The following is an 11,923-nucleotide window of genomic DNA, read 5'->3' as shown; positions in this document are numbered from 1 at the left end:
TACTCAATAAAATATTGGCAAGCAGAATCCAAGAACACATCAAAAAATTATTTACCATAACCAAGTAGGCTTCATTCCAGAGATGCAAGGATGGTTCAACATACAAAAATCTGTTAATGTAATATACCATATAAACAAACTGAAAGAAAAAATCCACATGATCATCTCATTAGATGCTGAAAAAGCCTTTGGCAAAATCCAACACCCCTTCATGATAAAGGTCTTGGAAAGACCAGGAATACAAGGAACATACCTAAACATAATAAAGGCAATACACAGCAAGCTGACAGCCAACATCAAATTAAATGGAGAGAAACTTTGAGTTTCTCTCCATTCAAAGCGATTCCACTAAAATCAGGAACAAGACAAAGCTGTCCACTCTTCCCATATTTATTCAATATAGTACTTAAAGTTCTAGGTAGATCAATAAGACAACAAAAGGAGATCAAAGGGATAGAAATTGGAAAGGAAGAAGTAAAGAAAATTTATAGAAAAAAATAGAAAAAAATTAACTTTTTGCAGATGATATGATAGTATACATAAGTGACCCCAAAATTTCTGCCAGGGAACTCCTACAGCTGATAAACTCCTTCAGTAATGTGGCAGGATACAAGATTAACTAAAAAGAAAATCAGTAGTCCTCCTATATACAAATGATAAATGGGCTGAGAAAGAAATCAGAGAAACATCACCATTTAAAATAGCCACAAATAATATAAAATACCTTGGGGGTAACTCTAACTAAGCAAGTGAAGGACCTGTACAAGTGGGATTTTTGGAGCCTAGTGCCTAAGGTGTGATACCTTGTGCAGCCTTGGTGCAGCGGGAAGGGGCTTGGACTTGCTTCAACTGTACCAGGCTCTGCTGACTCCCCATGGGAGACCTTGACTTGAAGGAGGTGGGAATGGGGGAAGGGCTTGGGGGGGGGAAGGCTGGGGGTGGGAAGAGAGAGGGGGGGGATCTGTGGTTGGTATGTAAAATGAATAGAAAGTTTCTTAATAATAAAAAAATTAAAAAAAGAAAATCATGACATCAATCCATGTAATTGTTACAGGTTTTACCCCATGGCCATTGAGGAGATCTCTAAATATTTTCTTAGCTTGAGAGAATATCATTGTTCCTACTAAGTGAGTACTAACTTGTAGATGAAAAAAAATAATGGTAAAAAATCCCCTATACTTTGGGCTACTCCCTCTAACATGAAGACTGCAGTTAGGTCAAGTCCTCCCCTCTTACCATGATGTTCCCTGAACCTTAGAAAAGGGAATGCTTTTTGTAGTGAACGGTGGTGTAGGCAGAGATTCATGGCTGTACACGATATTGATAATAAGTGATGGGTAATGACTCAGGTCTAAAGGAGATATACTACCCTCTCTATGGACATATATTTTTATAGTTCTGTAGGCTTCAGAGTCTAAGAATGAAGGGCCAGATCTGATAAGATCCTTCTTGCTCTGTCACCAAATCATGGAAGGCATCTCCCAAAGACAAATCCTACATACCAGCCCAAAGAATGAGATTAGGCTACATATTATATATATATATATATATATATATATATATATATATATATATATATATATTATACTTTGTTGTAGGACAGTAACAACAACAAAGATCTGGTATCTCAATACTGTTTCAATAGCATTTAAATTTGAATGGATTTTTGAAAAGCCATTTAAACTGTAGTAGCCTGCACTCCTTGATACTTAGATCCTTTATCATGTGTCTTTCATTTTTTTTTTTCATTTTGTTTGGTATGATATTTCATATACTTTTGGGAGACCACATTTAGGCTTTGCTGGAATATCTTTCTGTAGAGAAATTTCACATGGGCCAATTTGAGCAAGACTGATTTCTATCATTTTCCTATGTATGCACTTTAGTCTAAATCAGTTGTATTTGTATGTTTCTCAAAGTGTTTATTCTTTAGTTTGTGTTTTTTATATAATATTTAAATGTAATATTATGAGTGAAGGTAGTGTTTGTTTTATGTGTGTCTGGGTTGGTTATTTTTTGCCATTATGGATGTAGTCCACTGGGATAAACTGACATTTCTCAACGGTTCAGACATTTAAGAAAATGTAAGTGGATGAAGTCCTGAAACCTGCTTTATTTAGTAATAGACCCTGGGCCCCTGTGTCTTAATTGTCACGTTGAGGCATGATTCTGAAAGTCATGCTGAAGCTTGGAAATCATCACATGTAGTGCAAAGATACCTATGTTCTTCCGCAGAAGCAGAGCAGATCCCCACAGATGCTCTAATCACCTGATCATTAGTCAGCTGAGATAGTGTTTGTAACCCTCATGGGATATGTTTCTCCCTCAGAGCTCCATCACTATATAATTTTCTCCTTGTTCCTGTTGTTTAACCTTTTAAACCATGACCTAAATACAGTTGTCTTCATGTTAGAGGGAACAGCCCAAGGACTAGAGTTACTTGGACCATTCATTTATTCAGATAAAAGTTAGTAGTCACTTACAGCAACAATGATCTTCTCTCAAGATGATATATTATTTAGAGCCTACAACAATGGCAATGGGGTAAAACAGTCACATAGACTGAGGTCATGATTCTCATTCTTTGTCAAGTATAGGGATTATTAAGTATTCTCTTATCTTCTTATAGTAAAAGTCTCAGACTGGATATTGTTCAAGCTGTAAGTAGATGAAGTGAGAAAAGATGAGACTAGAACATATATTTGTTGATTCTAAGAACACTAATAGCCTTTTTCTTCAATGTCTTTTGCCAACTTCCAGTGAACTCTTAGCCTTTGAAAATGCACTAAAGAAGACCCTCTAAGTAAAGAAAGATGTATTCTTTCTTCCAAGGACTGAATTTTTGGCTCGAGACCTGATCCTACACAAAGATGCTAGACTTGAATGTTGTGTTGTTCAGGGAGAAAGGTAAGTCTCTATGCTGTACTCGCTGTCTTCATAAAGTTGTAGGGAGATGAATCATGGCAGCTGAAAGGCTGATCTTTGCCTCTTTGTGTATTTGACTTCCTTAGCTTTAATTTTACTGACCTGTTTCACATAGTTAGAATTAATGTGTCTAAATCACAATGAATTTTTATTGGACTATATATGTTTAATGTGATGAATAGAAGAAAATAAAAGACCTTGATTCTTGTCTTTGCAAAATAGGCTTCTGTGGTTTTGAGCAAGTTAACTAATCCTTTATCTCAGTAGTTTTTTTTTAAATCAGAAAATATGTTAATATTAGTTACCTGGACTAATTCTACACTGTGTTTTTTTAATTTTTTGTTCATTTTACATACCAACCACAGTTCCCCCTCCCATCCCTCCTTATGCTCCCCCTCCCTCCCCCCACCCCCATAATTTTAGCATTGTTGAATTGATGGAATGGGAGCAATATAAAATGTCATTGTAATCTTGGAGCTTGCCATCATTAAAAAAATAGAATGGGTAGAGATCATGAAATAGGAGAGAAGTCAGGCCTAAAAGCCAGTTTTGTACATTATAATGCAATAACATAGGTATAAATTTATGCAAGAAACAACTAATTGTGAAAATGCTAACTCCTGATCTTAAGCTCTAGTTGTTCCAGTAGAAGCTCTTCTTAGTGGGTGATATAGTTTATGAACTAACAATTGATGTACTAAAGTGTATATGAGATCAACCACCAACATGTAGCTCTGAGACAATGAGAAAATATTGATTTCTGCTTGGTAGTGAGAACGAAAATAGCAAATAGTATCAATTGCTTTAGATAGCCCAATCTGTGAAGCCTCTGGAGGCTAGGGGATATGCAACATGTATCAGCAGAGCTGTGCAAGTCTGGAAGTGAGCTCACATTTTGTTGAATCACAGGGAGCAGCTGAGTGCCTTTGGGGAGAATGGAGGAGCCAGCAGCACCCAGCACTATATGTGGCCTATGGGTGTTACTAAAAACATTGTTCCTTTCTTTAATGTTGATGATTTTTTTTCAGGGTTTTGAGAATGCTATAAAGCATTGCAGGTCCATTTCTTTCCACTAAGCTGAATTTAAGAAATGAAGATTATTTTCAGAAAGACACACAAACTGGCATTCAGATTTGATTCCTACATTCATGGATTTCAGCTATCCATACTGACTTTAGACAGTGTATTTAACACTCAGACAATAATCAGCTAGTCAAATGAGTTACTTTCTTATACTCAGTTTAGGTTAGATGTAAAAAGTTTAAAACAGTATTTCTACATGACAGAGAGCTAAGATTTACTTAAGGAAGAACTTGGTTTTAGAGTTAACTTGTTATTTTCTTTTTCTTTTCTTTTTTTTTTAAGAACTGAAAATGTAATTTATTTTTAAATATTTTTATTTTATAATTAATTTAATTTTATATACCAGCCACAGATTCCCCTGTCCTCCCTCCTCCCACTCCCCATCCTTCCCCCCCCCCCCCATCCACCCCTCATTCCCACCTCCTCCAAGGCAAGGTCTCCCCTGGTGGTTCAGTCCAGCCTGGTAGATTCAGTTGAGGCAGGTCCAGTCTCCTCTTCCCTACACCAAGGCTGAGCAAAGTGTCTCAGCATAGGCCCTAGGTTCCAAAAAGCCAACTCATGCACCAAGGACAGGTCCTGGTCCCACTGCCTAGGGGCCTCCCAAACAATTCAAGCTCATCAACTGTCTCACTCAACCAGAGGGCCTGGCCCAGTTCCATGGGGGCTCCACAGCTATTGGTTCACAGTTCATACGTTTCCGCTAGTTTGACTATTTGTCCCTGTGCTTTTTCTATCATGATCTCAATATCTCTTGCTCATATAATCCCTCCTTGCTCTCGCCAGTTGGACTCCTGGAGCTCCACCTGGGGCCTGGCCTTGGATCTCTGCATCTGCTTCCAACAGTCACTGGATGAGAGTTCTATCATGACAGGGTGTTCGGCTATCCGATCACCAGAGTAGGTCAGCTCAGGCACTCTCTCGACCATTGCCAGTAGTCTATAGTGGAGGTATCTTTGTGGATTTCTGGGGACCTCTCTAGCACTTCACTTAGGACTCAATGAAAGTGCAGTTCAGTTTCAATACCTGTGAATTGGTACTAATAATTCACATGACTCATGAGTTCTGATGATAAAGAAGCAGTTTCCAGATTGGTGATAGGAACACAGTACATATTAAATAAATGACTTGTACAGATAGTCATGATCAATTGTGACATCAGTGTACATAAAATATCTGCATATATGTTACAGTTGTATAGTTTGGACTTCTTGTGGGACTATTAACAGTGAAGGCAGGCGCTGTCTCTGACTCTTATGCTGGCTTTGGGATCCTAATCCTCACACTGGGTTGCCTCATCCAGCTTTTAATTTGATATGCCATGTTTGGTTGATATCCATGGAAGCCTGCCTCTCTGTGAATAAAAATGGAGGAGGAATGGATGGCGTGGGAGGCATAGGGGAAGTGAAGGGGACTGGGAGTATATAAATAAATAAAATAAATAAATTAAAGTAATATTAAACATTTTACAATAACAAAGCAGTGGAATTCTACCAGTATTTCTAATGATGGAAGATGAGACACTTGGAAGACTTCAAGAAAGCTTTGTACTTTGTGTTCTTTTTTGAAGAATGCATTGGTGCTAGAATAAATAGCATTTTTTAAGGATATTTTGCATTTTTAAAGTTTTTACTGAGAAGTAAACGGCATAATACTTTAATCAGTAAGACAGTTTCCAAACCACACATGGTAGAACATGTTGAAATCCTGGTATTATGGAATCAAGGTCAGTGGGATTGGTGCAAATTCAAGGCCAGTCTGGTTAATATGTTTCAAAAAGGCAAAACCAAACAAACCAAAACCAAAAAAAACCTTTCTGTCATTGCAGCTAATAATGACGAGAGACCAGTCTAGCCCCCAAGAAACTTTGTAGCTCTTATTTTGTTCTTTTCTGTTATTTTTTTCTGTTTATATTCTTAATTAAAAAATATAATTATATAATTTCCCCCCTCCTTTTTCAGTCCTTCCATGTTAAATAAACTTGTTCCCTCTCTGAATATTTTTCCTTGTTATTGTTTTACACTCTCTCTCTCTCTCTCTCTCTCTCTCTGTCTCCCCCTACTTAAATATTAAACACAACCTGCTCAATTCATTTAGTATTACTTGCATGTGTGTGATTTCAGGTCTGACACTTAGCATTGAATTGCCAGTTTTAGGAAGCTTATCTCTGAGGAAGCTATTTCTCCTGCTATCTGCATTCCTTAGTTGCCTGTAGTTCTTTGTCTAGGGGTAGAGACCTGTGAGATTTCTCCCTTCCATGTTAGGTTGTCTGTTGGTGTTCTATAACTTCAGGTCTTGTTAAGCATATTGTTGAGGTATCATAGATGAAGTTCTTCTGTCGTTTTTTGAGAGAAATAATCTCACAGCAGATTTCCTGGTCCTCTGAATTTTACAATCTTTCTACCTCCCACTTCCATGTTGTTACCTGAGCCATTGGTGAAGGAGTTGTATTGTAATGTAACCACAGGGGCTTGGAACTTCATGATCAGTTGTTTTCCACATTTTAACCAGTAGTGGTATTCTATAATGGTGTTTTTCTGTTTCAAAAAGAAGTTTCTTTGATGAGGGGTGAGACTACATTTATCTCTGGGTGTAAGTATAAATATTTAGAATGCAGTTAGGAATTATTAGCTGCTTTAGTAAAGTGACAATAGGAGATACTCCCCCAAGATTCATGATCTTACAGGGTCCAGGTAGTTGGCTAGGTTTTCAGCACCAAGCATGATTTCCCTACTGTTAAGCAGGCCTTATGTCCAATTAGAGAGCTGTTTGCTACATGGCTGGTATTTTGTTGTTGTTGTTGTTGTTGTTGTTACATAGTCTATGGTTCTTGGGAGAGGCATTGTCAGCTCAAGTGGAGTAATTTCATTTAAACTTTACATGTATATGTAGATATATAGTTTATATGTATTTTATGTAATTTAGGTAAATAAATAATAATAATAATATAATTTCATATGGCTTTTACAGACATCCTTAGTGTTATTTTACCATCCTACCTCCCCCTGTCCAAGTTGAAGTCCTTTGTTATCTTACTTATTTCTCCATTCAAATCATGTGTATTCTTCTAACCCCCCATTTTTTACAAAAGACTAAAATACTTTATTTTTATTGAGATATTTGTTTCAACTTGATTTCACATGAGTAAACAAAATTAATAAAATATTTTGAGATAATTTCCAATATTTTGTTCAAAAATTGAAAAATATCCATCTGCAGTATTCATTCAAGTGAGTAATATTTAAGGAACAAAGAGTATCTTAATCATCTGCTCTGGATAAATTTCCTCCAGATTAAAGACATCTGTATGTAAAAGCTAAAACCTCTGTTAATGCAGCAAAAGTTAAATACCGTTATTTTCTAGATGCCTTTACTCCTTATATGTGATTTTTCTCCCACATTTTCCTATTGTGATAAACTGCACATTGCGTGGACTAAAAACTAATATCATTTTAGGCAAATTATGCTGTAGTTAAGCATCTTTATTTATCATATGACAGTTCTTGACACAATGGGAATGATAAAAAGCTAGAATTAAAATTAATTCGTTTCACCTCATTTTTATATAGTGCCTGATTGATTCCATCACTAAACTCATATGTTGGATTCGTTATGTCCAAACTGAGATTCAGGATGTGGAGTCTTGGAGAGAAAGAATTCTTATGAATGAAACTAATGTCTAACGAAAGAAAGGCTGGAGAGATGATAGCCTCTTTTACCTTGAACAGACGGCCAGACAATGTAATTTGTGAACTGGGAAACGCCATCAGCACACAATAGATTGCCAATGCCTTTGTTCTTGGACTTTCTAGCTGTCAGAACAGTAGTACATGATGAATTTCTTTTACTTATACTATGTCAAATTTATTGTATTTTGTTACAACATACAGACGGCATCATGACATTAAGCTATTCTGGTGTAGAATAAGGGATGCCTTTGTTTTACAAAGATAGAAGGATTTTGATATTTTCCAGTGAGTAATTTATCTGATAATTTCACGCCAAACTTTTTCTGGCCTCAATTCAGTCATCTGTAGAATTACTAGATTGAAATACATCATCTCTTCCAGAAAACATTATGATCTACCATTAATTTAAACTTGAATGTTGCTGCCATGACTTGCTTATATCAGAATGCTGGAAAGGAACATTATTTGCACAGCGAGAGAAGGCATGAAGAGGCAAGCAGAGTGGATCACCAGTCTCCCCTCCATCTCTCATTCTGATCTCCTTTCTCTTTGCTGCAGGGAAGCCACATAATCCCCAATGGAGAACAACACAGAGGTGACTGAGTTCGTTCTTGCAGGGTTAACAGATGACCCAAAGCTCCAGATCCCACTCTTCACTGTCTTCCTTCTCATCTATCTCAGCACTGTGCTTGGGAACCTGGGAATGACAGGGTTGATTCTGATGGACTCACGCCTCCACACTCCCATGTACCTTTTCCTCAGTCACCTATCTCTGGTGGACTTTGGTTATTCTTCAGCTGTCACACCCAAAGTAATGGCAGGTCTCCTTTCAACAGATAAACTCATATCCCACAATGCTTGTGGCACCCAATTCTTCTTCTTTGTGGGCTTTATAACTACAGAAAGTTTCCTCCTGGCTGCCATGGCTTATGACCGCTATGCAGCAGTGTGCAAGCCCCTGCATTACACCACCACCATGACTACAAACACATGTGCTGGTCTGACCATAAGCTCCTATGTCTGTGGCTTTCTGAATTCCTCCATTCACACTGGGAACATTTTCAGGCTCTCCTTCTGCAAGTCCAATGTGATAGACCACTTCTTCTGTGATGCCCCTCCTCTCCTGGCCCTCTCATGCTCAGACACCTCTGTCAGTGAGATGGTGATTTTCTTTGTGGTGGGCTTCAATGATCTCTCCTCTATTGTAGTCATCTTGATCTCCTATTTGTTTATATTTATCACTATTCTGAGGATGCACTCATCTGAAGGACGCCAGAAGGCCTTTTCCACCTGTGCTTCCCACCTCACTGCAGTCTCCATCTTCTATGGGTCAGGCATCTTCATGTACCTACAGCCCAGCTCCAGTCACACTATGAACACTGACAAGGTGGCATCAGTGTTCTACACCATGGTCATCCCTATGCTGAACCCTCTGGTCTACAGCCTGAGGAACAAAGAGGTCAAGAGTGCACTACAAAAGGCGGTGGAGAAAGCAAAATTTTCTTTAGCATTCACATTTTAATTATATAGAATCTGCACAAAGACATTTTTTTCTACCTCTAGGTTAATCTTTGCTTACTTCAAGAAATGGCTTTACTTAGGTGCAATCTCTATTAACTACTTTTAAACCTGTGTTATATTTCACTATTTTATCTTATTTTATCCTGGGAATAATGGTGATTGAATCTAGTGCCTGGCACATGGGAAGCAAGTTCCTTTCCACTGACCTAGACCAGATGCCCATATTTGGGCATTTTAATTAGTAGTATTTTCTGTGCTCTGGAAATACTGTCTTTCCTCCTAAACAGTTAATTGTTGCTGTTGGTGTCATTTAGTGAATTCCTGGGTTATTTATTTTGTATTCCTTATTGTGAGTAGCTAGCATTTTTTTATTTTCTGAAATTATAATATAATTATATAATTTCTCTCTTTCCTTTCCTCCCTCCAAACCTACTATATACCTCTCTTTGCCTTTTCATTTTGATAGCCTCTTTTTTCATTAATTGTTGACCATATATATATATATATATATATATATATATATATATATATATCACATATCCTGATTTGTCTGTGTAATGCTACTTACATGTATATTTTCAGACCTAATGGTTTGTTATTGGACAACCAGTTGGTGTTCCCTGTGGTGATATTTTGTTTGTGCTCTAACAAATAAAGCTTGCCTGGAGAGCAGAAGGCAGGACCAGCCACTAATTAACCACAGAGGCCAGGCAGTGTTGACACACACCTTTAATCTCAGCACTTGGGAGGAGGAAACAGGAAGGGATATGACTGGGCAGAGAGAGGAAGTGATAAGGCAGAGTGGAGACAGGAGCTCATAATCCCCCCCCCCCCCCCCACTTTTCAGGTTGAGGAGTTGGCTAGGTAGGAGATGACTGTGCCTTGCTCCTTTGTCTCTCTGATTTTTCAGCATTTATCCTGATATCAGGATCTAGGCTTTTGTTATTAAGACTAATTAAGATGCACGCCACATCTGGCATCCAACTTTTGGGACACAAATTCATGAAAAAGCTGCTTGCCTGTGGCTTTGCAGCCACTGGCACAGACTAGAGTCACTACTCCACTGGCTAAGGCTTTTCTTTCTTTTCCTCAAGCATCTGAGCAAGTGGGGCTTTTCCGTTGCAGCCTATCTGCAGCAAACTCCATAGGTTTTGGGCTCCTAAAACTGCAGGAGGTAGCCACTTTTGCACATTCCCCAGTGGGATGTGGGCTCTCCCTGGCCCCCCTCCTTGGGCTGCTGCCACACTGGGTAGCTGCCTTGAAAACTGCTTGGGCTTCTACTGTTCTACATAGAGCAGTGAGCTCCATACTTCACTGTCATCTGAATCGTCATTGTTGGCAGATTTGGTGAGACAATTGGGAATTCTTAAAGGGAGGAATTAGTTAAAAGAGAGAGTTTTTCCCACATTAAAAAATGGCTGTGGACCCTGCATGGGACTGGACTAGGCCCTCTGCATGGAGATACAATTGCCTAGCTTGATTGCTTGGGGGAGGGGGCCTGGGGGAAGTATCCGAATCCATCCCTGGTGCATGAGGGGGCTTTTGGGAGCCTACTCCCTATGGTGGGACACCTCCATGCAGCCTTGAGGCAGGAGAAAGGGCTTGGACTTGCCTCTACTGGATGTGCCTCCCCATGGGAATTCTTGCCTTTTTGTGGGAGGGAGTGGAGGGTGGGTTGGGGGGAGGCTGGAGGGGCAGGAGGAGGGAAGAGGGGGATCTTTGATTGGTGTGTAAAATGAATGAAAAAATTCTCTTAATAAAAAAAATTAAAAAAAGTGAAACACTATTATAATGGAGGGAGTTAGGTTTCTGTATGATAATATACTGGTTGGTTTGAAATGGAACAATTAAATGAGAGACTAATTAATATAGATGGGATTTATGTAATGTTAATTATAAATATTATCTGTTCGATCATTTTTGTTTTATCATTTAAAAAGTTGGTTAATATGAGTGCCAAAATAAAAATTTTAGAAAAACTTGTTAAAACAGATCATAGAGATACTCAGACCCAGACAGAGGAATTTAAAGGAGAACCAAGGGGTTGGGGATTTAGCTCAGTGGTAGCGCAAGGCCCTGGATTTGGTCCTTAGCTCTGGGGGGGGGGGGAACCAATCTCAGCATTGCATTATAAGGTTAGAGAGGAACAGCCTAAGGTTTTCAAACAGCCAACCTTAATTTATCCAGGAACCTTACGGAATTGCCAAATGATACATATCCCCAAGGCTGTGTAAGAGCTGAATGGACTTCTGTACAAATGTTAGATTTAGGAGACTCAAGGAAGTGATAGTCTCATATGGCATGTATTCACCTTTTGTGAAGCAGATGCTAAACTTGTGGTCAACTTGTAATAGAATTATCCCTCAAGACTGGAGAGACTTGGTTACAACAGTCTTAGAGCCTGGTCCTCAATTACAGTGGAGGACCTGGTGGAAAGATGAGACTAAGACCTTTGAACAATGAAGTAGGGCTAGAGGTAAATAGCCCATAAATCTCCCAAGACCAACTTCTTGGAGAGGGAGATTATGCTAATGTAGAAAGTCAATCTTTATATGATGACTGTATCCTGCTTTTATGCCGAATGGCAGTCTTGAATGCTTGGGACAAAACTGAAGAAGTAGGAAAGAAAACTGAGTCATTTTCTAAAGTTATAGAGGGCCCAAAAGAAACCTTCACTGATTTCTTACAAAAATTGACTTCAGCATTAA

The 11,923-nt window shown here is 38.6% G+C and overlaps 1 protein-coding gene across 1 annotated transcript; it reads left to right on the top strand.

Annotated features, from left to right (window-relative positions):
- The first annotated feature begins 8,271 nt into the window (after positions 1–8,271).
- On the top strand, positions 8,272–9,216 carry LOC131897184 (olfactory receptor 5B12-like). The gene has a single exon (XM_059248089.1). The coding sequence runs from the start codon at positions 8,272–8,274 to the stop codon at positions 9,214–9,216; it is 945 nt and encodes a 314-aa protein (XP_059104072.1).
- Positions 9,217–11,923: the final 2,707 nt, after the last annotated feature.

The sequence above is a fragment of the Peromyscus eremicus genome, chromosome 1, assembly GCF_949786415.1.
Source record: "Peromyscus eremicus chromosome 1, PerEre_H2_v1, whole genome shotgun sequence".
NCBI lineage: Eukaryota > Metazoa > Chordata > Mammalia > Rodentia > Cricetidae > Peromyscus > Peromyscus eremicus.
This window is presented reverse-complemented; position numbering and strand designations above follow the sequence as displayed.

Excerpts from the sequence above, each read along its gene's own strand:
- LOC131897184 (XM_059248089.1), top strand. The coding sequence starts at position 8,272 with ATGGAGAACAACACAGAGGTGACTGAGTTCGTTCTTGCAGGGTTAACA.